Source organism: Barbus barbus (assembly GCF_936440315.1).
Source record: "Barbus barbus genome assembly, chromosome: 40".
NCBI classification, from domain to species: Eukaryota; Metazoa; Chordata; class Actinopteri; order Cypriniformes; family Cyprinidae; genus Barbus; species Barbus barbus.
In genome coordinates, this window is record NC_136718.1 from 12,276,309 (window position 1) to 12,304,184 (window position 27,876).

Genomic DNA, 27,876 nt, shown 5'->3' on the forward strand with positions numbered 1-27,876 from the left:
ATTGTAATATTTCAATCTTTCTCTGTGTATGTGCATTTTTTGCCCTCTGTATATTTCACTCTGTATATAACATTTCTTCGTTATAGACGTTTCCATTCATTCAACAGCCGACGTGTCACACTTTCTTTGTGCAAAATATGATTTCTTTAGATTTTGGATTGAAACATGACCCGATTGCTTTAAATAAATATGCATATACAACTAACATTTAAGGTTGTTACAGAAAAAAAGGCTTTTATTTATATTAACCATTTGTTTTGTTCACAGCAGCATTCTTACGATCAAATCCCCAGTTCCTGCTTGCTATGCAGTCCAACTCAAAAACAAGGAATGGGGAAATGGGACAATCCACTCAAAACTTAGAAAAACAAAAGAGATGATATATGATACACGGTACTAGGGCTATTGTAGGTCAACATGCGTCTCAGTCAATCAAGCTTTTGCATTTCCACAGGAGCTAACATGAAGTAAAACAAAAGAATTTCATTCACTGGATTGTCTGAGAAAGAAAGAACAGGACATCAAGTTGAGAAATGGCCTGACTGTAAGAAAAAAACCTAACAATCTGCCTTGTCCACACTTAGAACTTCAACACTTGCAAAGAAAATTTTTTAGACAACACCTCCAGACTCTTTACAGACACACATCTGGCCAGGTGACATTTCAGTGAGAACAAACTCTTCTGTGCATCCAAACCACCCATGTTGATCGCAGTCATTGATTTTTACCAAAGTAACACCTCGTGTAAATACAAGCAAGATAAACATTGTATTAGAAACCTACCATGTGAAATCGTGAATGGCATAATTTCTAGGTGTTAAAATGCTTACATATATATAAAAAAAACCTTGGAGATCTGTGCGCTTCCTCTTATGACAGTGTATTTCCATGTGTGCACCTTCCCAAATTACAGAACTATTTGTAAATGTGGATTAGTCTTTAAGCATCACTTTACTGCATGTCATCTTTAATCAGCCGTTTCCAAATAGTCTTTGTGTTGGAGCCTTTTTGTCTGCATTGCAAATGTAAATAAAAAGAAACTGAGCACCTTTGCCATGCTAGATCCACTTGTGAGTAGTAATGTCTATTTTTCATTTTTTTTCGAGGAAGCAAGTCTCCCTGACTGGGTCAAGTTTCAATCCACTTCCTCCATGCTGCTGTAGGACGGGTTGGCACATTCTCCAGAGTGTGCAAACATGTCAGAGGTCACTTCTGTGCTCAACTGAGGAGGTCCGTCTGGGTCCAGGTCTGTCCCAAACAGTGTCTGGCTAGAAGCCTGTAAAATAAACCACTGTTATAAAGGGAGAAACCTTAGGCATCTTCTGAATGGAGTCATGAACGCCAACTGTTAATTCGCTCATTCATTATAAATAACAAAAAAAAAACTCTTTGCTTTTGTGTGTGGGTTTAAGTATTCAACTAGTTCAAATGAGTGATTTCAAGACAGGGTCATCTTGAATTATTTATTGTTTATGAAGAGCGTGATACAGGCACTATTACAATTGAGCAGCATTTAAAGTGGTCTCAATTATTGCTGGGACATTTTGTGCAGCATCATAAATAACATGAATATTTTCTCATTTGAAGATATTTAAATAAAAATTGGCCAAAAATATTCAATTACTGTCTACATGATAGCATTCACAGAAGCCAAATGTCTTAGGCTTTGTAGTGTGGACGGACACATCAACCATTATAGCCCACCAGCATCCCTGAGACTGTTGGAACTGCCACATACCCGAAAACCAGAGTACCATTCATCTTACAATATATGGATCTTATCTCAATTTACAACATGTGCTACTAGGCTTTGAATCAGTGGTGCAAAGAAGAGGGGAAAGATCTCACTGGTTTCCCTTGTTGGGTACAGAAGTACAGTACTGAGCTGATCTGCCTCACTGATCACAAAATGGTAATTATTAACCCTCTGGTGTTCTTTGGTCACTTCTGACCTAATCATTTTACGTTTTGAATTTTAAAGAATAGAATTGTAAGAATATAATAGAATTTTAAAGAATTGCATGATTTAAAAAGGCTAAAAAAAAAGGAGTCACACTTGTGGTCTTCGTGGTCAAAAATGATCGCCAATGAAATGAACAGGTAACAGGCAAAAATACAGAAGTTTTTCGATGTAGATTCTACAAATCAGCCTTGATACAGAAAAAAAGTACATGGTAATAAAGGGGTGTCACTGAAACAGCAAGATTGCAAAACAGACTCTGTCACACATACACTGACTGACGTGAATATATGTAACTATAACGGAAGTTTTTGCAAACAGTTCAGCAATAATGCAGGAAAAAAAGGACACAGCAATGAAGTGGTTAAATTTCAAAACATCAAAAGTGCAAAACACAGCCTCTCTCTCTCACACTCGTGCACACACACACAAATTAACTTGTGTGACGGCATCATCAAATTTCTGGAAATGAGAAATCAATAACACATCTACTATAATTAAAATATATGGATCTCCTTGTTAAAATATATATTATTCCTTGTCTCCATTTTAACCTGGGGAAAAAAAAAATGTTAATTTTAATGGGGGGGGGTCAATTATTGCATAAATATTAACTAGTACTATACTATACAATTCCCTCAAAATACAAAATAGTACATGAAAAAATCCTGAACAAAAATAAATACATTAATTTAACTTAAAAAAAAAAAAAAATACATTTGAGGTGTTTGTTCTCTTTTGATGGCAAAGACCATGAGTGAAACTCATAAACAAGGAACACCTAAACAAATAAAACATGCCAGACTACTGACAAAGTTTGGCAAAAATTCATTAAGACAGAAGAAAATCATTTAATGGTTAAAATGAGTAAATGAAATCAACAAAGCTTATTAGAAATGTAACAAAAAACAACAACAACGTGAACATGTAACCATGAAACGAAGTAGCAAGATTTACCCAAAAACAAAGACTAGGACTCTACCAATCTAGATTTAAAGTATACATGAAATGGCATACACAGCTCATTTTACTTCAATAAAATGGCATAAACAAGAAGAAAAAAAGGCATTCCAAGACCGAAGCTGATTTCTTTGATTACAAAAAGAGGGTGTTACAGAATGGGGTCACAATGAACAATGCATAAAATCACTATCTAGCCATTGGTTAACATTATTTTCATCAGCTGAAATAAAAAAGATAATAAAACACACACACTTTTTCTTGGGTCTTCTTTATGTTAAGACCACTAATATATTAACTAGAGTAAACTTTGAATTCATGTTGACTTTATATCTCTGTAGTTGTATTATGTCAGATTTAGATTCATCGCAGATTTGATCATAATTTTGCTGTTTTTAGAGTCATTTAAGTTCTATTTAAAACATACAGCTGGATACACAATGCTGACTGGCAGATGTTAGAGATAGCCCACCAAAAAATAAGTTGTCTCACCATATACTCACTCTCATGTCCTTCCAAACCTGTATGAACATAAGAAGATCGTTGCCTTTGGTTCCCATTGATTTCCATTGTATGAACCAAAAAAATCCAATGGGAATGGAAACTTTTGTTAGCAAAATTCTTCAAAATATCTTCTTTTATGCGCTAATGAAGTCATAGAGGATTGGAACAACATGACAGTAAGTAAATTATGAGAATTTTCATTTTTGGATTTCAATAAATCTAAGTTTTGATTTATTGATTGGTCATACAGCTAAAATAAAATCTCAAGTCTGGCTAAAAAAGAGGTGTCCTCCTAACTGCTCTGGGTATTTTTCAACCATTAAATACATATACTAAGTACATTTATATTTATGAAAGACATTTTTTATAGTGTTTATGAAACATTGTGGACAATATTGTAAAACAACTAAAACAAAAACAACAACAACAAAACCAATCCTGACTGGCTGTGTGACTCCCAAGCTATATAACATTGAAGATGACTAACAGAACAATGCAAAGTGCAAATCTGCAGTTTCTGCTGAGGGTCTGCAGCTGTGGTGACTAGTAAATTAAACCCAGTTGGACCAGTATAACAAAGGATAGATGAGGTTGAACAGCAAGGCTAGGACTGCTGCCACAGTGCCCATGATGAAATATCTCAGACGGTCGCCGTCAGAGTAATCTGAGATGCGCTCTCGTCTGCGGTGAGAATGCCCTCCCCTACCCTCCTCTTCTTCCTCAGGCCTCATCCTGGCTCTTCTTCCACGCAGACCGGGGCGGAACAGGCTACGAAAAGAGCCCTCTCGCTGCCCCTCCTCATCCTCCTCCAGTTCCTGCCATATCAGAGACGCCTGCGATTGGCGGAAACCTGTGTCAGCTTCTGGGAAAGGACCTTGCCTCATCATTCCACCGTAGAACACCAATTACAGAGTATCAGAGAGCTCATTGCTCCAGTTTCACACACTCAGGTGGATGGGTAAGCAAAATAGCATGCAAAAGGACCACAAGAGGTCTCTTCCTGTCCAGAAGTAGCATTTCATTGTCAAATCATAGCTTTCTGAATCAATGTGCACAGCCTGTGACTGAAATATCTACTAAATTAAAGGCAAAATGTTTCCTTGGACCCATAAATCACAGCTTGAACTTTAAGGATGGACCACTGATGTAAAATATTCCCTCAAAAGTACCAAAATGTTTAACTTTGTTCACAAGCATCGTTATCTAATCTTTTAAAGACCCAGATGTTACTGAATCACTTTCAAAGGTTCACGATAGTCAGTCACACATTCAACTGAGCCGAGAAGGAAATATGTGAAAAACGTCTTGTTAGAAATGGTTGAAACTAAGATGAAAATGTCATTGGTGTAAATCTTTACCTTTTGAGATTCACAAAAGTCACAAACAAAGTTTTTGTTGAAAAACACAATTCATCAAATCGACTCTCAATGCCCATGATGCTTTGTAATTCATCTATTGGTCACGACTCTGATAGAGATCACAAGGTGATTATACTCCATAACATCTGAGAGAACATAATCTCTCATGAAACAGCTAATTAAATTATAATCAGCTGATGTTGTCTGATAGACGAAAAAATGAATGATAGAGAAAAATGTTGAGAATCCACCAGGAACGTTACCCAATCCCTTGCAACTTTAAAGAACAAGTATATAGCTGCTCCACTAAGATTAAACTGTTTTCCATTGGGCTGCAGTGACATGAGAAGGTGCTGAGCTCACCTGACTGGCAGCACCGCCGGTTGCAGCAGAGGATTCGGCGTCAAGGGGCCCCAGAAAGTGAGACGGCCTCTCTACCGGAGAGTTCCTGCGGCGGTAGAACAGCACGTAGGCGTAACGCGTAACCACTTGACTCTCTTCCACCGTTGTCACTGTGCTGTCATCAAACAAACGCCAGCCTGAAATAGTAAGTGACAGACAGTGAGATGTTTCACATCACAGCTGGTGTGATGTTATTGATCTAGAAGAGCTCGCCCGTACCAACGTCGCTGCGCTGGCTGTTCTTGTCGCTGGGAAGACGAGCGTAGGCCGTGTAGTGTCCTCCGATCATGCCACCATAATGGTTAATCACAGCGTAGAGATCATAGATGGGGGGCTGCTGGATGTCACCCTTATGACCAATACAGAACTTACTCAGGTCCAGGTTTCTGATGAGAAAACACCCATTATACGGTCAATCCAAGACATGGATAATAAAACTATAGCTAAATGACAAGTTCACAATTCACACTCCTATTAAGATCCACCTAAAATATCAGGATTATTTTTATAGTGGCACAAACATCTGAGATTGTATTAACAATATTATTGTCAATTATCAGTGTAACTTTTTTACCCACACTTTATTTGTAGAGCACTTTTCATAATAAATATAAGTACAAAGCAGCTTTACAGAAAACAGTGCCAGACAACTAGCGAGTCAGCTATTGGTGATGACAGTTAGGGAAGAACTTTCTAGAAAGATTAAATAAAAACTAAAATAAGTGACAAAAAGGAACAGTAAAAAAAGAAAATTAAATATATAAAAACAAAACATTCAAAATATTAAACTATAACAGTATCTCAATACTAAAATGTGACCCTGGACCACAAAACCAGTCTTAAGTCGCTCGGGTATATTTGTAGCAATAGCCAAAAATACATTGTATGGGCCAAAATTATTGATTTTTCTTTTGTGCCAAAAATCATTATGATATTAAGTAAAGATCATGTTCCATGAAGATATTTTGTAAATTTCCTACTGTAAATATATCAAAACTTAATTTTTGATTAGTAATATGCATTGCTAAGGACTTCATTTGGACAACTTTAAAGGCCATTTTCTCAATATTTTGAATTTTTTGCACCCTCAGATTCCAGATTTTGGAAAGCTTATTTATTCAGCTTTCAGATGTATACATCTCAATTTAGAAAAATTGACACTTATGACTAGTTTTGTGGTCCAGGGTCACAAATAACAAAGGTTTGGGGTCAGTAAGATTTTTATTTTATTCAGCAAGAATGCCTTAACTGTCACTTTTGATCAAATTAAGGCATTTGTTAAAAAGATTTCTATTTCAAATAAATCCTGTTATTTTAATCTTTCAATTCATCAAATAATCTTACAAAAAACTATCATGGTTTTTAGAAAAATACTGTTATTTTTTTTTACACTGAAAAGAAATGTTTCTTGAGCAGCAAATCAGCATATTAGAATGATTGCTGTAGGATCATATATGACACTGAAAACTGGAGTAATGATGCTGAAAATTCATATCATAGGAATAAATACATTTTTTATTGTATTATAAACAGTTATTTTAAAATGTAATACATTTTTTTATTTTTGATCAAATAAATACATGAGCATAATATAACAAAATGAAATCTTACAGACCCTAAACTTTTGAAATCCTGTGCTAGTGTCAGCCAGGGAGACCAAAAATATTTCAGTGTACCTGACTGGGAAATCCACCATATCATTAATCTTGTCCCTCCATATGAAGCTCCTAAACGAGAAGCGCTTGAGCTGGATGATGAGCACATTGGGAAGACGCCAAAGCAGCAGCTGTTTAGAGGCTTCCCTGTGTTGCTGACACTTAGGACAATACCTGAACCACAACAAGAGAAGATATAAGTGGTCCAATCACATCTATGATGTCATTTAAACACACTGAAACTGACACGTCTGTCCGTACCATGCCTCTTCAGGGGCCAGCACCTCAGGTTTGGTAAAGAGGTTCAGGCACTGCTCCAAGGTGAAGTGTCCTGCCCTGGATGTTTCTGTAGCAGAGCCAGGGTCCTCATCAAACTCCAGCTCTTTAGAGCGCACCAGCACATATTCCTTCTGCTTCTCGTTGTTCTTCCACACCAGCTCCAGCGTGCAGTCATCAGGCAGCTCCAGTGCCGCATCACCTGTAGGTGGCACCAGGATGATGAAGATATGCTGCACCTACATGAGAAACACATCCATCCAAAAATCTCTGACTGACCTTTGTCCTCAAGTTTTCTGTCCTCATTTTGGCTTGAGCCCCGAACTGTGATGTAGAATTGAGACACACTTCCAGTCGCTGACTCAGACGGCTGCTGATAACCGGTCACTACAGCTACAAATGAAGAAACATCAATGGATTAGAACTCCACAACAAACAAAACTTTAGCAAAGAGCTTTACACCAACTTACCTTCTGGTTTAATAGCCTTTTCACATGATGTTTCTTTCTCCACCAGAGAATCTTGGGAGCTGGAGGCAAGCTCACAGCAGCCCGAGTCACTGGAGAGAGTGTCCCCACCTGCTGCGGAGATCACAGACGCGGTCTCTATTTGTGGTGTTGTGCCAGAGTCACCCTGCTCCGCCTTGCTTTCCGCTTCTACCACAGATGACGGCTCCTCCTCTTGCTCCTGACACTCTGAGACACTGCTTGCCATGGGGGTCAGGTCAACACGGGACAGGCTTGCCTCTGGAGACGCCCGACCCGACTGGAAAGGTGGCTGAAACACATTGACAGAGTACCTGCACACACAAAAAATTGAAGGGTTACACAGTGTTGCTGGTTCCTGGTTAAAAGATTTTACTTTTTATGTCAGCAAACCCCAATCTATTTGTCAAATCCACCTCAAAATAGATAAAATAAATAATTATAAATAAATGCTATAACTACACAGACAAATACATAAAATGCAATCAAAAATATAACAAATAAAATGCTGTTAATGCTATAAATGTAGGTAAATCAAATACAAAACTGATATAAAATATAAATGCTATAACAATTATGCTACAATAATAATAATAATAAAAATCCTATCAAAAAGTATAACAAATAAAATCCAAAGCTAATAATTGTATAAAAATGTATAAAATATAAAACTTGGTTATAAAAACGAAAAAAGATGTTATGCATAATTGATAAATTGCATCAATAAATGATATAATAAACAAATACACAAAACGCTATCAAATATAATTTATATACAACAAATTAGTGTTGTCACGATACTGGAATTTCTAACTTCGATACGATACTTTGAAAAATATCGATACTCGATACCATTTTCGATACCACGGAGAAAAAAACTGCCACAATATTAAGGGGGTCATTTTTTTAATTTAAAGATAAATGTAACAAGTCGAGAACATGCGGTATATTTTACATGAACAAAAAAATGTCTTGAGGTACTGCATTTGTTGATTTATTTATTAATCTTAGTTAAATGTTAATTGAAACTAACGTTTACTAATACATGTACTAATTAAAATCCAAAGTTCTATTTGTTGATATTCTCATTTGCTTCATAACCAAAATATTTCCAGATATAGGGCCCTATGAAATCTGTTTTATTTTTCCCCAAATTCCGTAAAAAAAATTTCTACATTAAATTTTTTCCATTTTAATTTTTCTGGATTCCGTTTTTTTCCGTTTGAATTTTTCTGGACTCTTTTTTTTTTTTAATGGTCAAATTAAATGCTATTAATCTAAAAGCATGTCTAATTAATTAAAATCATGAAAATTATACAATTTAACATTTAATTTATTAAAAGTGTAACAAAAATGACACGTTTAGGGCCGTATGAAATGTTTTATTTTTTTCTCACCTTATGTTTTAGCATGTCTATTATTTGAATGCATACAAACAATTTTTATTTATTCTTACAGTAGCCTTATGAAATTTGTTTTCCCCCTCAGAAATTCTGTGTTGTGTATTTAAATTTTACTGGATATCAGATGAAGGCATAAAACTATTTTAATTAATTTATGTTTGAATTAATGAAAATTAAACATTTACATTTTTGGCAAATGAAGGGGATTTACTATTAAAATTAAAATATTTTGTGATTATTTCTTTAAAAAAAATTAACAGTAGTAGTAAGTAGTAGTATTATGTACATTCTACTAAATAATAGTAATATAGCCTATTTCTGGTACACGGTCTTTAATAAGTTAAACCGAACTTTTATTTTGACGGGTTGCCGTGAATACTTTTAAAGTTCTGTGTGTGTATGATATGACGCTAGTTTTACTCAAATCAAATGGTAAAATGCTGGTAAAGTGCCTTTCAGATCAGTTCTGGAGATATTGTTGATGTATTTATGTCCTCATTGAGACGGCAGACGCTGAAATCACCGCGAGCGCCACATTAGTAAACACAACCGCACGTGCAGCACATTCACACAGAGACGCGCAGAACATGCAGGATTCATATTTAAATCCACTTTTGCAGCTTAATATTTACAGATACTAGTCCATATCGCGATTTGATTTAAGTGTAATGACCTACTTTTGATTAATTCATCCAAACTTTGACAAATTCCGTGACATTCCGCGTTAAACTGTAAATTCCGTTTTTATGACTGGATTCTGTGCGCGTTCTCTGCATCACGGAGATCATAGATCCCTACAGATAGCGCTCCTGCTGTGTTCTTTAACAACCAGAGCAGTCATCTTTCTATTCACTTCACTTTTGCAATTTAACCAGAGCGAAGGAGACGAGTGCGGTCACGTGTGGTGCTTGTCCACGCACCTTTGGAGAGAAGTGAAAGTGACAGCTCGGCTAGTATCGGTGTATCGATACTTCGGGAAATTAATATTGGTACCGTTCAGATATTTCTGTATCGATATTTATCGAAATATCGATATTTTTGACAACACTACAACAAATGCTATAAAAATACAAAAAAAAAAAAAATTAATCTGCTCTATAAATAAAGACAAATAAATGATAATAAATTCTAAAATGGACATCTACCTGAATAAAATCCTCACAAAATGTATACAAAATAACATTTATATGAAATCTAAATGATATAAAAAGAGACAAATACATTTTAAAAAGGTATCAGTGCACTTGTTACCATCTTCTAAAGCTGACCAAATGACCAAAATGGGTAAATACTTCTTAATCTAGGCTACTCTTATACCTAGAGTAGCCTTCCAGAAGCTGTGTCAGACGGGTGTAAGTCAACCTAGACTCAGGCACACTGATTAAAAATGGCAGTCCAATATTCTCCACATTGGACCGGCACGCGGCCTTGTGATTGGGCCAGTGGTTCCTCTGGCAGGTCCTGTAATCAGAGGAAAGATACTTACAACTACCCAAGGCAAAGTCTCTAAATTCTAAGTATGATCTCAGAGCCAGCACAAAACATGCTTCTAATGAACATATGGAAACTTACTGATTGCAGTAGCCAACACGGTAACAGCGAGTACAGCGCTTGAGCTTCTCGTCGTCAGGGGCAGGAGACTTCATGCAGCCAGCGCACTTTGTGATTGGGATGCTTGGAACCTGAGATCTCTGAAGATCAACACAAAGACACAATCAATGCATTATATCACAGGAAGAAAATTCTCAAAAACTAGGAAAATAATAAGAGTGACAGAAATGGTGTACCTGATGGACCTTCAGCAGCACCACTCTCTCTTTGGCAAGATCTTTTGACAACACCTCAAAGCAGAAGAACAGTTCAATAGACGTGACCGTGTCTAAAGCCTGAGACGGTGAGAAGATTGTGTGGAATCTGTTATTCACCACCTTAGAGAAAATATTGAGGGAACACAATCTATTAATGAAGAATAAAATCTATAAATATCACAAAGCACACATCAGTAGAGCTGTGGTGCGTTCCCTAAAGCATTGCTAACTAACTATGTTCCTTAGTTCCATTGAACTCTATTGGTAACAATGGAAATTGTGACCATAGCTGATTTTGGGAAATGCACCCCTCGTAGATAAAACAAATTTTATTTTCAAGTGTTATCTTGGCTTACAACAATAAGATAAATTATTCTAGTGAAAACTATACAATTAAGATCAATTATTATAGTGCCACATTCCATTTCCCAATGTTACAGTTGGAAAAAATGGCTCACAAGAAATGAATGTACTAAGACTGTTTTTAAAGAAGAAAGAACAGTTCTACAAAATATTGCCTATATTTAAAGGATATTTTTTATGAAAAGACAAATTCTGACATAAGCAATGTAAAACATTTCCATTGGACTTAAACCTAGGTTAAATCTTTTGATGTGACAAACTTCAGTTTAAAAATAAATGCACTTTGCAATAAACAATATAATAAAATGCTGTTTGGTCTGATTTTGATTATGATTTTGGCCATAATTGAACAGCCATACTCATCAGCATACTTTCCAATTCCATTTCCAAATATTTTAAAACACAAACACAATATATTGTATGTGCTACAAAACGTGGCTCACAACACAAGCAGATGAAGTGCTCAGAACAGGATTATCATACCCCTGCCAGCCTCAGGTTCTCTGGTTTGTTCCTCACACTGCGAGAAATTGACTCCAGTACTTCAGTTGTGTTCGCGCTGTCTTTACTCACACTGACCAGAAACTACACAAGCAAAAAGTTTTGGTCAAACATTAATAAATAAGAATGTCTATCTAAACAAAGCTGAACAGAACTTCAGAAAGTTGTGCTGTGTACCTTGACTGGTTTCTTGTGGGGATCTTTAGCGAAATAGAAAACTGTCACCACCTTCTGCTTTTGAGGTAGGGGGACAGGCAAGTACAGGAAGGGGTCAAAGGTTATGGAAACCTGAAAAATAAAAAATGATGAGAAAACTCCAACAACCATATTGCTAAGAGACACAGAAAATCACAATTATCTTTCCCAACACCATTAAAAGTGCTAAAATTACACTGTTTTTACTGACTTCATCAATTTGAATCACAGCACTTGATGCATTACCTTAGAACACACGGGACACACCAGCTTTGACTTGTACTGGCCCTGAAAGAGGTCAACAATGAAGGAATCGTTCCTCATTTTATGCCTCTGCCACGCCTCTTCTGCAACAACCTGCCAAACCACAAACAAGAGCAATGTTCAGAAGATTTATCATCACGGAAAAGCCTCCCGTGGCAACTTCACAGGACACAAACAAATTGAGAATTTTTTTTTTTTTTTTTTTACATGACTTTCAGATTTATTGGTTTACTTGGTCTGCCTTGGTATTTGAATTCACATGCTTAAATGTCACAATTTCAATGTAAAAATTCATTTTACATTATAATGCTTTGTCAACTGTCACATATATATTAAATTCTGAATCTCAGATTGCCAGTGTAGTCTCAGACTTTGGGACTCTATTGGACATACTTATAAGTAACACTCTGCTCCATATCCAAGGATGCAGTATGTTTTGAGACAAAAACAAGAGCTCACTTCATCCTGGCGGCCGTCTGAGTCAACAGTCTCTGTGTACGGTTTGTTTTGGATGCGGTTCAGGTCTTCATGCAGCCCATCCAGCAAGAAAGCCATGAACTCCTGAGCATCATGCTGCGCATAGCCTGTAAACTGACTGGCCTTACTGGCAACTATAGCCTATGAAGAGAAATAAAACAACACCCGCTTATTATGGGTTGCTTACATAATTACATATGGGAAGCTAGAAGATATGATATAGGAGGATACAGGATATAGGACATGATTTTGTTGCTGCATGAATACCTTTAATTTGGAGGGTTGAAACGCGTGGTGAGTGCCCTTCCACAACGCTCGAAGCAGAACAGCAAAGCTAATGGCCAGCCTTCCACCGGTGCCCAATGGATTATTACAGTTAATCTCTGACTCAAACCCACGGTCTGGAAACAACAATCACCACAACACATGGGTAGGACACACAACCATATGAAAGAGATGCAATTCTCATCTATTAAAATGCCGCTGACCATGGAAATAATCCCTGAGCTCCCGTGTGTTGGAGAGGGACTGGATCACACTGTTCATAAAACAAGTATTTCCCAGATTGACCAGTCCAGTGAAGCCAGGAAGACACACTTTCTTCTCCTCCACTTCTTCAGCTCTCTCACTGCCTGCAGGAGGAGTGTGAGTCATGGGCTGCACCATGCAGGTGGGCTTGGGCTGTGGACAGACAAAAGGATAAGTCATAACTAATAGTCCTGAGACCAGTTATGGCAAATCATGTCATCATATCACTTATTACCATAGCAACACTTGGTTCCTGTTTGAGGGACATGTGTTCGGAGACTGAGCGAGGGGCCACGGCATCCAGACCCGAGTCCTCTGGGGCCCGAGGGGGTTTAGCTTTCTCCTCTCCCACTCGTGGTTCTTCTTTAGCAGGAAGTGCATGCTGGCTGCTTCCTGGTTGGTTCTTTTCGAGCGTGGAAGGGCTGGAGGGCACAGCAACCTTGGCGCCCCCCACTGCACCTTAAACAGATGACAATAGAGCTTGTGGTTAGCAGCTAGGGCTGGGTATCGTTCAAAAAGTTCCAATAACGATACTGATACCTTGACTTCGATAACGGTTCCTCCTGAACAATACTTTTTTCGATACCAATTTTATGAAATCAATTTTAACAAGATTATATTATCTAAAAAATAATAATAATAACTTTGAGTCTGTATAAACGTCAAGAAGTTGAAAAAAATAAGACTTCTGAGCCACTGAACAAAGGAATAAAATATATTTAAAAAAAACAGAGGTATCTGTTTTCGCAAATAAACTATGTATCATGTTACAGTGCTTATTGTATCCTTATAATAATGGATACAGCACTGATTTGGGCATTCTGGCGATAACACATGAAATGGAAAAAAAAAAAAAAACTTTGAAGTTGCCAGTAAAGACAAAAACATTGTGGCTGAATTTAGAAAACCCTTAATTGCTACATGTACTGCGTTAGACTTCACTTAGACTAAAGCCCGGCTCACACTGTGCGATTTTGGTTCACGATTTGGTTGTCTGAGACAAATTTTGAAAATCCTAAAAGATTCCTATAATCCTAGGCTAAAATCGGTTGTCTAGATCGCTGGTTTGACATGTTCACCGACAGCCGATTAATGGCCGTTGCGATCAATTTTTTCCTCCGATTAAATTCTGGCAGTGTCAGAAGATTTCAGACACTTTCCTCAAGTTTCCTGCAGTGTGACATCTCCTGCGACGACCGTCAAACCAAGAACCAATAGGAGCACTGAACTTGATGACGCAATTAGCGCGACAACTTCAAACCATTCATTATTTGTAAAAACAATATATGTACAAAGTAAAGTTTACTTAAAGTTTATTTATTAAGGGGCAGGATGTTTAAACTCGAATAACAAAATTACCTCAAGTTCGCTCTGTAGAACTGGAAGTCCATAAAGTCCTCTTTTGCCCAGCCATGACTTGCTCCACACACGTCGTCTTTTTCGGGGGTTTTTTTTACATCAAGGCATGTAATTAATAAAACTAACGCTACACGTTGCTGTTGTTTGCTAGCTACCATTATAGCGAGAGAACGCGGGTCACGTTTTGATGATGTAAAACTCCGGACAAGTCTTCTTGAGTACGTCCGTTTTTGTCGCGTCTTGACTGTCGTACAGTCTGACATTAAGACAACTGAGATCCTACAGTCTGACATGGGGATCATGTTCGTACAGTGTGACAAGCAACAATCGCAAAAGACTATTAAAAATCGCACAGTGTGAGCCCGGCTTAAGTCGCTTTGGATAAAAGTGTCTGCAAAATGATTAAATGTAAATAAAAATATTAATTTATTCGAGACCTATACAGCGCATGCGCGTAAAACATCCACTACGTATTGGATCTGATCCAGTACGTCATCGTGCTACAGGCTGGAGCAAGGACCTCTTGGAACTAGTAGCGCAGGACCGAGAGAACTGTAGAGAGCAGCAGACTGCTTCATACTCTTGCGAATCGCTCTCATGGATGTCAAACACCAATCGATCTGCGCAGCGCCGTTTCTAGTCCAACACACCTAGTGCTGCAGGCTTGGCTCACTGACGTTGGTGAGATTAAAGGGTCACTCCACCCCAAAATGGAAAATTTTGTCATTAATCACTTACCCCCATGTCGTTCTAAACCCGTAAAAGCTTAGTTCGTCTTCAGAACACAATTTAAGGTATTTTGGATGAAAACCAGGAGGTTTGTGACTGTCCCATTGACTGCCAAGTAATAGACACTGTCAAGACCCAGAAAAGTATGAAAAGCATCGTAAGGATAGTCCATCTGCCATCAGTGGTTCAATCTGAATTTTATGATGCGACGATAATACTTTTTGTATGCAAAAAAAATAAAAATAACGACTTTTTCAACAATTCGTCTCCTTTTGTCTCTCCAAATTACCGTATTTAGAGATTATCCACTGAATGCAAATTGCATACGCTGTTCTGTATCAAGGCTAATTCCTGGTTTTCATCCAAAATATCTTAAATTGTGTTCCGAAGACGAATTAAGCTTTTACGGTTCACAATATTACTGTTAAAAAACAGTAATATTGTGAAATATTATTTACAATAACTAATTTCAATTACTAATATATTTTAAAATGTAATTAATCCTGTGATTGCAAAGCTGAATTTTAGCTATTACTCTAGTCTTCAGTGTCACATGACCCTTCAGATATGTTGATTCTAATATGAATATTTTTGTGAAATCTGCAATATAAATTTTAAAGATAGAATAGAAATTCAAAAGAACAGAATTATTATAAACAGAAATCTATTAATATCATTATAAATGTCTTCGCAATCACTTTGATCAGTTTAATGCGTTTGCTGACCCTAACTTCTAAACAGTAGTGTATATGATATGAATTAACTTAACCACAGCTGAAGAATCATGATACAATTAATTTAGGATGCATCACTACAGTAGAACTCTTTCTGAATTTATCAGAACTGAACTGAACCAAATGAGTAGAATCAATCTGCGGGATGATGCAATTTCAATATAAAGGTCTAAAGTGGTGATTCAATATATAAATCTCAATATCAAACAGACTGTTACAGCTCCAGTAAAATGCAATGTTTGAGTGACAGCTATATTCGAGAGCGTGCTATGTGGAGCAGTGTGGTTCAGGAGCCTGGCACCAATACAAGGACACACTGGCACATTTGGCTTGACCCTGTCTCACACTCATATTGAGTTACTGGAACACTCCCCCTAGTCACATTCCTGTTCTTGACCATGTCCTCATTTCAACATATGTAAACAAAAACAGTACTGCTCTTTCCACAGTAATCATCTAATTTATGCCTCTTATCACACATCAGAGCTCTGTGAAAAGTTCTTATTCAGCCAAACCTTACTCATGGATACACTGCTTAGGCAGCTAATGCTATATAGTAGAGGTCGACCGATCAATTAATCGGCAGCGACAGTTGATTGCTGGAACTATCGGCAAAATCCATGCCAATAGTTTTACGGGGGGGGTGCATCCATTTCTGGAGAGAAGTGTCCGCTGTCATTATACAGTGTGAGAGCGGTCTCTAGACGTGGAAGTCACTGACACCTTGTGTTGTTTATTTTGACACATGAAGCTACATGCTGCACAGAGCAGGAAACTTCATATGCGGATTTAAACGCAGCCAACAGAAAATCCTGCCGCGCAACAGTGCGCCATTCACATAGTTTTCCATTAAATTACATTATATTTGTCCCAAATCATTGTTAATTTACATAATGACTTCACTCTAGGCTGTAAAATTGTGTATTTTTAAAAAAAAAATTATACAAAACGTTTGTCTTTTTGTGGCTCTATTAAAAGGTGGGATAAGCGATTTCTGGAAGCCAATGTTGATATTTGAAATCCCCAAAACAAACACGCCCCTACCCCAAAAGGGTCTCGCCCCTATTTTGATAGTTCCGCCCCACACATACGTAGCCTACGCAACCCATGCAAAGATTAGTTCTGTGAAACAAAGCAAAACCAGTTACACCGTGTCTACACCGGATGTGAGTGTTGCGAAAAAATAGGTAAATAATCAGAATAAATAAGTCTATAATCAGCGATGCGGTCTACACTGGATGCTGTGCGGCGCAACAAATCTCTGACAGAAAACTGCTTCCGCGTTCTATTTATGACATGCTGACACAAATTTCAAATGATTTTCAACAGTCGCTTTATCGCGTCCAGTGTAGGCAGACACGGTGTTATTAACCTATTGAGAAGAACCAAAGCAACCTTGGTGTCCGATCGCAGGCCTTCCGCTCCTTGAGTTCTCTCCAGCGCTGGAAAGCTGATTCGATATTTACATGGATCCTACTTCTTGCCTTATCATTCCGCAGACGTTTTCCTCTTTTGTTTTTTTCTCTGCCATCTCTATCTTTCTGTCGCTCAGCTCAGCTGTTCACTGAACGCTCTCTCCTCTGCATCATGAGTAGACACGCCCCTTACTGCTGATTGGCTACATGTTTGTTTTGGTACTCGGCCTCAACTCAGTTTAAAGCGTTTTTGAAAAATTACATACCCCACCTTTAAAGTATGCTTCATTTATACAGCTATAATATAGGTTGCACTTTCTCTTTCTGTTTGCTCCATTGTTTTTTAAACACCGAACACATCTATGCCACATTGTTCATTATGGAAGTAAACTTTTGTCCATTTGGTGATTATCCATAGTTTTAGACGACCACTTTTTTAAATAGTAAAGCACTATTTTAGTTTTAGTTTCAGTATCTGATTTTAAAAATTATCGGTTTATTAATCATTATTGGTCAGTGTGGTGCAACCTAGCTATCGGTTCCGGTTTAATTGCTTGACCTATACTATATAGTCGTAACGGTACATGTATTTGTAACGAAAATTTTTGGTATGGGTCTTTCGGTTTGATACGCATGTGTAAATGCGTACCAAACTGCAGTTTTATTGAGATTAATAATCTCAATAAAACTGGTGCTCTTTGATGTGGCACGACATGTCACTGTATATGAACGCCTCCGTTCTAACGGAAGCGCGGAGCACGAGTGAGCGTGATCATCCCTTCATCTTTATTACTAGTTTTAACGCAAAATATACATGTATTAATATTTCACCCATCGCATAATCGCTCAATTTGTGTTTCAACCATGCAAAGACGTAATTAAAACAGCTTGTAAACAAAATGTTATGTAGCATTTCATTTACCTCAGGGAAGTCATCAATGTCTACAGCTCATTATTTGCTAGAGAAATGAAGTCTAGTGAAGAACATTTTGTGAAATATTAGACTATACTTCATGATATTTATTATATATTATATTTTGTTATGACTCTGTAAATTATTATATTTCAACAGCAAATAGAAATTGTATAAATTTTGAAATTAATTTAAAAACATTTACATGTTTGCATACAATTTTTTAATTTGGAGTGTTGATCATTATTGCCTTGTTAAAAATAAATAGTAACTGAATTTGAGTTTGGGCTCTGTTGTTAACTGTAGCCTTACAGTAATATAAAAGGGCTCCCTAGAGCATAAGCTGAGGTAGATTTTTATCCCTAAGAAAATTAATTATATTTAAAGAAAGAGCAATTTGTTCAGTAAACCATTGTTAAATTAAATTTTAATTTATGTTTCCCCTCCTGCTGTACCGAAACCATACCAAACGGTGACGTCAAAACTGACGTACGTACTGTCATGTTTGTGTACCGTTACACCCCTACTATATAGCGGTCAAATGTAGACAAAATAATGTGCATGACATGATTGTTTGTTTAACTGTAAAAGATTGCTCAGAAGCAAAAAGAATCCAGACAGCAGACCTTGTGTGGCAGGTGCCTCCAGACCCCCCCAGCGCTGACTGAGTCTTTTCTTCAGGGTGATGTCGATACGGGACGGAGTGAAGGCATAGCTGGACAGATCTGGCTGAATTAGATTCCTAAAACATCAGCAGACGGGACCAGTGAAGAAACCCTCAGAAATACACACTTGACCAGTGGATTGACAGAGATTAGGATGCCCATTAGAAAGTCTTACCTGAGTTTAACCTGCCATTTAAAAACAGTGTTTGGTCCACAATCTGGATGAAGGCGCAAAAAGTTGGGATCACTGTGGACAGTTTCAACAATTAGTGTAAATGTAAGAGTTGGAATCTTTATTTCTGGACACTGTGTGGATGACTCTCTCACCTAGTCTGGAAGATAAGAGTGAAGTCTTGTTCCCTGAACAGCACCCTGGACATCTGCCGGCAAATTTCTTTCATGTAGACATTAACAACCATCAGGTCTGTCCCCTTCTCATACGAGTCATTCTTCACAAACTTCAAGTTCACCATCGGCTCCGGACCTTAACACACATCAATCATTAGAAGTAAAGTATAGTAAGAAGAGGTTTAATTGGATAGAAAATTTATTAGCCAATTAGTCACCGAAAAAAACTGCAACATGTTTGTTACAGATGGCTGGTCTTTGAGGTAATTACACTGTATATTGGACAGGAAATCCAAACAATCATTCATCGACTTCAAATATGGATTATCATTTAAAATTGAAACATGTTAGTAGTAGCAACTTCACATGGCCGTTCACTCTAACATGAACCCAGAAAAATGTGCAGTAGTAGATGCAGATCCAAGTGTTTGTGTGGAGTGTGGAAGCTATCGGCGTGCTTTCTGCATGACAGGGAGGCAGCGGCGCAATCGCTGCCATTTTTTCTGGATAAAATTGGAAACAAAATACGCCATAATTTTTGCTCATACAGATAAGAGTAATACTTAATTCTACTTTTATTTGTGTAAACTCGATGTCAAGAAAACAAACAATTACTGCTATCTCAGTTTCAGTGAACTGGAGCGCATCACAAAATGAACAGAAATTCAGCGTATAGGCTACTTGCTTCACAGATGTATACAGAAATACATCTACAGAAAGCTTGAAATGTGTGCTCAAACTCTCTATAGTAAATATACTACTATTCAAAGTTTTGGCACAGTAAGAATTTAAACGTTTTTGAAAAGAATTCTCGTGTTCTTCAAAACTGCACTTATTTGATCAAAATACAAAAAATTAAATATCAGTCTTTAGTGTCACATGATCCTTCAGAAAGCATTCTAATATGCTGATTTGCTGCTCAAGGAACATTTCTTATTATTATCAATGTTGAAAACAGTTTTGCTGCTTCATATTTTTGTAGAAACATTGATACTTTATTTGTCAGGACTCGGAGTATAAACTTTGTTTATTTGAAACAGAAATATTTTGAAACATTATACATCTTTAGTGTCACTTTATCAATTTAATGTGCTTGCTGAAAGAAAAACAAAACCTTACAGACCACAAACTTTTGATGTATAGTTTATATTCTAATGTGCTCTGACGGAACATCACATTATAGAATTCCATTATATAGAAGTAATTGCCATAAGAATTAATTTATTGTATGTATTGGTATTTTAACTCTTTTCTTCTTTTCCTCTTTCTTAAAAATGTTGTTGTTATTGGGTGTGGTTGTTTTGTATTACTGCAGCTTTGAGTCCAGGTCCAGCTTTATTTCCTGCAAAGGACAATAAAGTATGACTCTAACATGATGCCACAATTGTTCTTAACTGACCTTCTGTATCCTCCTCTTGGCTCCCACCATGTGGATCCTCCTTGGACTTGTCTCTCTTTTCCTCTGTGCAGCTCTTTTGAGGAGACTCCTCTATCTTAGAGGCTGTTGAAACAGGCTCCCCAGATAACAAATCATGAGATGGAAGCATTTTAGGGATGTGGGCATCAGCCTGTGGCTTCTTTTCATCTTTTCTGTTTTCTCTCTCATCAGATGCTATTTTTCCAGTTTTCACTGGAGGAGAACTCTCCTCTTGCACCACCTTCAGCTCACACACTGAGGAAACAGTCTTACTTTCATCTGCCTCAACCTGTAAACAGCACAAAGGACGGACATCAGGATGTGAGAGACTCTTTTCCACCATTATATTTCCTGCTGATTGTTTTCACTTTCAAGTGAATTATTAGTCTCACCTGATCGTGGCTTTTTGGCCTCCTGTCCAGCTCTTTCTCTCTCGGTGATGCCTGGCATCCTTGACCTTTAACCTGCATCTGAACCTTGTTGTCTTTTGCAGTGCTAGTTGAAGAGGCACCACTGCTCCCGGCTAGTGCGTGTGTTTTTCCATTAACTGCTGGTTTGGATTGAGACTCCTTTGTCGAGCAGGGAGCTATTGGGGGCTCTTTTGTGTTTCTGGAGGGTCGTGTGGTGCGCTTTGCGCTGGGCTCATTGTTCGGGTCTGCTTTATCGCTTGATTCAATCTCAGCTACCTTCACACCTGTGCTCTCGGTGAGGTCCACCTGTTTGCCTTTCATCCCTCGTTTTAACCCTCGGTCAGGTTTACCTCGTTTCTGCTCAGCAGAGGTCACTGCGGGCATTTTCTCAATGATTTCAACAGTTTTTTCAGACTGCCCTGTGGTTGACTGGTGGTGGTTGCTGCCATTCTCTCCAAGGATGTTTACTATTTCTGTCTTTTTCTTGTTCTGTTCAATAAGGAACATAAATAAATAAAGCTTTATTGAGGGACCTCTGGTCAGGAAAACATTTATGAATGCTCAAAGCTGCATATGTGCATGGCCATACAGTTCTGATATTGTTCTCTCAAAGACACGCACAGAAAAAAAAAAATTCAAAATCACAGACCAATGTGATGATATAATACATATGATATAATATTTGATATATATATATTTATATATAGCAAAATGTGTAAATAACCATAGATTTTTAGTAATTACATTTGTAGTTACTGTACAAAATAGAACAACCGCACAAAGAAATAGCAATAAATTAGGTCAAATTTTGTATTTAAAATCTTTCAGAAGAGTATATAATAGAAGCTGAGTCTACCCAATAAAAACTGATTTTGCTCAAAAAATAAATTTCATCAGGAAAAAAAAAAATGTTTGAAAAGGAGATTGACAGCTGTGGAAAGAGAGTGGAAAAGAATGAGCAGGTGCTCTTACAGCAAAGGTAGGCCATGTGTTGAGGGGGATCTTCTTGTGCATGACTAGTTGCAGAACATTAGTTTTCTCCTTATAAAGCAGTTTACTGCAGGAGGCTTCAATCTCTTCATGGAGATTACAGCTCCATTCACGGCCATCTGAGAAAACACACACAAACAAAAAAAAAGTAAGATTTTTAAATGACGACTCATTTGCTCACCAAGGCTGCATTTATATGATCAAAAACACAGTAAGAACAGTAATTTTATCAAACAGTATTGATTATATTTTAAAATGTAATTTATTCCAGTGAGGCAAAGCTGTGATCAGCTGCAGTCACTCCAGTCTTCAGTGTCACATGGTCCTCTGTCAAAAGACCAAGATGTATCAAATCAGACTGAAGTACACATAATGTCCTTACCTGGCAGGCGGATGTGGCAGGCGGAATCAGAAAAGGCATAATCGACATCTTCCACTCTCTGCACCCCAGCATCTTCACAGTTCAGCCTCACTATCACATCGAACGCATTCTGCTTCCAGTCCAGAAACAAATCTACATAGACAAACGAACATTCATGTAGGCTGGATCGGTTAGAAACACATTAAATTAATGTAATTGAATGTATTATTTCATAAGCAGAGGGAAAACAAAGAACATTTATCTACAGATAATACAGAAAGGATTAACACAAATTAATAAAAGGAGCAAAATCAAACCTGATTTCATGATAACGCTACACAATCTGATAGCCACTCATAGCAGGAATCCCAACTCCCTTTGATTTCAAACTGCTCAGTTATTGAGTTTAACATAGGTGCGTGTTAGCGAGCAGGTCAGAGAGAGCAGGAAAGAGAGTGTGTTTATCTCTACGGATCAGGCTTCAGGGTCAAGTGACAGCCAGTCCTGTCCCGTTACTCTCTCTCGCTGTGACACACAGATCTAAAAGGTCATCAAAAAGCCACCACGCCCCACAGCTGGGCTTCTATTCCACATGATGTCATCTGCCAGTATCCCATGAGCCTCCCTTACATGACAGGAATCAGCACTACAGGCTTCTCCCACTGTTCGTGTAGGGATGGACCGGTGCTCGGCTGAGACGAAACACGACACCTCGACAGGAGGAAGAAAATGGCACACTCATATCAAATGCATGTGGAGAGGGCAACGATGGCAGCGAGTAAATGAAGGGAGTGTGAGGAATATTCTTCATGTGTGTGCTGGGCAGAGCCACTGACCTTGACAAAGCCCTTCTTCACTGAATCAGAGACTCACAGGCTTAGATTACAACACTTCAGCACTCAGCAGAGCACTGCAGAGGCAAAACGCGCTCAGCAGAAAGGGCACAGCCCTAGACACAGGCTGGCACACAGGGACTAAACAAACAAAACACTCGTGTACACTTGCCAATAGTCAGTAGTGTTTCAAACATCAGTCATTGTAAACCGAAAGCATTACGAGACAATGTCAGTGTTTTAGAATTAGCCTTCTTTCGGTTCAGTGAAGCTAAAGTCAGTGTCAAATGCTGATCTATATATAGACTGCTACTGAAATGGGGGATATCAATATTGGTTCTACTGATAAATGGCACCATTTTTTGGATGTCTGAAGAAATGCACATGAAACAAAGTAACGTGAAGTCGTGATGAAAGTAGCAGCAACTGATTTTACAGATCAGACAGATCCAAAGAAATGCAGGACAGGGTATTATTTATATCCGTTGGATTCATATTGAGACACGGTTTAAGTGGAATAAATGATTGGAGAAGCCTGGCAAACATCACTAGAGTCAAGTCTGTAAATTTCACTGGATGATTATGACATTTTCATTTAAAACATTTGAAAAAAAAAAAGATGTTGTATTCATTCATTCAATCAATCAATCATTCTAAACTTAAAGGCAGAAATAAAACAATATCCATCTCTCTCTAGACTGGCCAACTTAAGTATATTCAACTAAGTCTAAGAAGTTAGACACACATGCTAAGATGCTAAAATTCTCCATGAATGCCAGCTGCATGATAACATTAAATGATTAGAAAAGCCACCACAGACTAAATAAACAATACATATGGTCTTACATAAAGAGTCAATACGTAAAATAAGGCTTATAAGGATTATTTAAAGGGATAGTTCCCCCAAAAATGAAAATTCATCAGTCATCATTTATTCAGCCTCAACCTGTCTGAGCTTCCTTCTTCTCAAGTACCAAAGAAAATATTTTGAAGAATGATGGTAAACAGTCAATGGTAGCATTGACTTTCATAAAGGTGAGAAAATGACAGAATTTAGATTTTTAGGTCTATCTTTTAGAACTATCTTTTTTAACACAAATGACCGTAACTATCAAAAGTAATATGAAATATAGGCCTAGATCTCTGTAAAAAAACAACAACAAAAAAACCCATCTGAGATCACATCATTCAAAATGCTCTTATTGTTGTAGTTTTACTTTCATTACTTCCTTGTTTTGTTCAAAGATAATTACCTAAAGATCATTATCATAAATATCATTCTAAATGAAACTAGATTGGCCACATGCCAACCAAAACCAGCTTCTGAAGCCACACAACAACAACCAATTCATTAGACAAGCTCAAGACACAGTGCCATAGCTAAATCAATACTGACTGGCATGGCAGAACAACTACACGAGTTCAGTTTGTTTCACACAGTTAATGTCTGTTAACTTTCCAATTCCCTGTTTACCACACTACGCAGACTGGAAACCAGCCCAGGTCTGCACACGAAAATAGGACAAGGACTACACCATACCTTTAATGGCTTCAACCTCAAGTTATGGGCCAGTCTGCATTTTATAACGGTGAAAAGGACACTGCACCACAGACGCTTCCTATCAGTTCAAATTACATTAGATATCACTGTAGTAAATGTTTTATCCCACACTATACTTTTGCCCCAAGCATATGAATCAAATATCTGTCTAGGACTCAACAGCTTGATTTCCTAAAGTAACACCTGACAAAGCGAAAGGACAATCAATGAGATAAGAGATAAAATGAATTGGGGTAAAGGACCTGAATAAGAGACCTACTTCATGAGTGTTTCCAAACTAAGTCACCTCCTCACCTTTTCTAGTCTCTGAGCTGGTGGCTGAGGTGGCCCGCTTGGCTTCCTTGCTCTCCTGGTTGGCTCTGTCCTTCTGCTTCTTCTTACTGGTGCTGACTGCGTCGTCAGGTCCTCTCTGACCTCGCCTCCGGCCCGATTCGCTGGGGCCTGTACTGCTGCTGGCCATCTTCAGCCACTTGCTGCTAATGGGTCGGCTGTCTCCTACCTCGCTCCCGCTGCTGGAGCTGCTTCCACAGGGGTCTGGATCTGAGCTGTGCCGTTTCCTGCCCGGTCCAGCTATCTTGGCGGCGTTTGAAGTAAGAGCACTCCCAGAAGAGAATCAGAGGGAGACTGTGAACAAAAAACATCAGCAATGTGTGTATTACAATTGGACTCGGATTGAGTGGCAGTACATATTACTAAAGTCTGGAATACACTACACAACTTTTTCACAGATTTCTCCCCAACGCTACGTCAATTTGAAATCAGAGTTGATACATTCCACACAAAATCATGTAGGGTATGATGTAAAACTCTTTTTAGCTTCAAACATGTTTCATAATTTGAGCCTATTTTACTGTACTGTGTACACAAACGTAAGATGCCTAGTCTTTTAAAATAACTGATTTAAGATACACCAGAAGTAGTGACAGATCTTAAAAAAGGGCTGAACTATGTATGTTCTATCTATCTGGTTTTAGTTGAATATTTTGAGATGCAGGCACTGCACTCAGAAATGAATTCAAGCTTTAAGTCAGTTGTGGAGGGCTGGGGTTTAAACAGATTAATTGATTACAGAAGTCTGGTATACATCACTAGAGAGATGATCCAGTTATGAAATTTTGATTACATTGAGGTTTGTTTTTTCATACAAATGCAATATAAATGCATGATTCAGACATGTATATCAAAGAGATTTTAATTTCATGCTGACATTAATACTTTTAAACACCACAATAAAATATGAAATAGAGATCTCTGTTTTTATTTATTTTCTTTGTTCTGAAAAACTGTTTATTTCGGGTATAATTTGAGTTATTAAAAATCATCTTTTTATTTTTTTTTTTATTTTGCTAGACAAAGATTACAAAAGCCACATGTGGCTGTAATAATGTAATGTAACTGTAGAACAATCTCTGTCTAATTATGGTGAAATACCAGATACACAAACAAAAGCGGGATGGATGCGGGTAACGTTAGTGTTTGAAAAATAATAACTTATGTCTGTATTTTAATATGTAATTAATTGCTGTCATGATATACCGATGGCATTATGAAAAAAAATTAAAGACCTCCCTTTTTAAAAATCTTGTGTGTTCGGACAATCCAACCAAACCTTCTGATCTCATACTACACTTTCACTTTTTTATTAAAACATTTAACGTCTAACGTTAGCCACCAAAACCGATGCCGGTTACTGTAACTGTCAAGACACTTCGCTGTCATTATCCAAAACGAATATGGAGAAAGACAAAATATCTTTGACTTTAATCATCTTCACATTTCCTTTTGAGAAAACTGTATCCAAGGGAAATCAATCAGCTTATAAACCCGTAATGATCGCTAATGCCGCGGCTGCTAACCCGGCTAGCTTAGCCTGCCTGACTCTAGTTCTCTTTAACTCAAAACATGTCACTAACAGACAGCCCCTGAACATTAATTTTGGTCTAATACTAATAGATATCATTCGTACGATTTGTGACATATCTTAACTTTGTTGTGTGGTTGTAGGAGATGCCGGTTCGCTGTGTTGTGTGCGGAGCGAGCTGAATAACGTTGCCCGTTAAAGGGAACAGAAGCACGAGGCCTATCAGTGGCTGCCCAGCTAATGTTAAACACTTCACCGCAAGGTCGGGTGCTGCAGGACTGACAAACTTATGTATACCAACAGGGCAGGCGAAGGCATATTACGACACCTGTATAAGACAACAGTTGTTTAAATGAAATCTTACTTTTTTCGTTGTTCTTCTGTAATGAGGAGTCGCGGCGGCGTGTCCTTTCCGTGGCGACTGCAGCTTAAATTCAGCCCCAGGCTTCACACACGGCAGCGCCCCTGAGCCGCATCAGCTCGCCTCCTAAAAATGAATTCTTCTTTATTTCCAAATTAATCCTAACCAGGACCCATTTTGTGGTGTTAAAACAGAAACCGAGCTACTGTAAACAAAAACAAAACGCAACGACGGTGCCCGTCCTCCACTTGAGCGCAGACCGCTGCTCTGACTCCCACTTTGTTAGAGAACAAAAACAAACCGGGTAGCGACGGCGATCACGCCAACCTGCTCCACACACAAACATACGCACGGTTTACTTCCGGACACTTTGCGTTTACAGCCATGCGCAGAGGAAAACTTCTTTGGGGCGAGAGTTCTTGATGCATTTGATATGTAAAATATCTTAAAGTATACATTTGAAACATATTATTGGATGTAATCCATTAAAACGTCTTTGTGGAACTGTTCAAGTCAGTCAAACTGTTCTGTTATGCGTCAGTAGTACCACCTGCTTATGACTCTGTACCTGTAACGTTACCCTATAGTCAGCAAGGACGCATTGATTAAACTTAACAGTTAGGGTATTTATTCTGTTACAAAAACTGTATTTTAGGTAAACGCAACCTTCTATTAATCAAAGAATCCTGAAAAATGCATCTCGGATTTCTTACATAACATTAACCAGAACAACTGTTTTCAACAATATTGTGATAATATTTCACAATATGACTGTTTTTC

General features: G+C 37.8%; 1 protein-coding gene across 3 annotated transcripts; it reads right to left on the bottom strand.

Annotated features, from left to right (window-relative positions):
• Nucleotides 1-209: 209 nt before the first annotated feature.
• Nucleotides 210-27,654, bottom strand: LOC306859970 (ubiquitin carboxyl-terminal hydrolase 19-like). 3 transcript variants are annotated; one of them, XM_079401430.1, is made up of 26 exons: nt 27,100-27,654; nt 25,169-25,498; nt 22,502-22,633; nt 22,102-22,238; nt 21,112-21,618; nt 20,702-21,008; nt 19,282-19,438; nt 19,130-19,201; nt 18,916-19,031; nt 13,375-13,592; nt 13,100-13,292; nt 12,879-13,012; nt 12,594-12,752; nt 12,117-12,227; nt 11,853-11,963; nt 11,658-11,759; nt 10,791-10,931; nt 10,576-10,694; nt 10,321-10,464; nt 7,586-7,914; nt 7,395-7,508; nt 7,101-7,317; nt 6,861-7,013; nt 5,404-5,570; nt 5,146-5,321; nt 210-1,276 (listed from the first exon to the last, which is right to left on the bottom strand). In XM_079401430.1, the coding sequence occupies exons 2-26, from the start codon at nt 25,332-25,334 to the stop codon at nt 1,136-1,138; spliced, it is 4,323 nt and encodes a 1,440-aa protein (XP_079257556.1). In that variant the 5' UTR covers nt 25,335-25,498; nt 27,100-27,654; the 3' UTR covers nt 210-1,135. The 3 variants fall into 3 exon arrangements, with proteins under 3 accessions (XP_079257556.1, XP_079257555.1, XP_079257557.1); XM_079401429.1 differs by having other exon boundaries at nt 13,375-13,598; XM_079401431.1 differs by lacking the exon at nt 210-1,276 and adding an exon at nt 2,794-4,286 and having other exon boundaries at nt 13,375-13,598.
• Nucleotides 27,655-27,876: the final 222 nt, after the last annotated feature.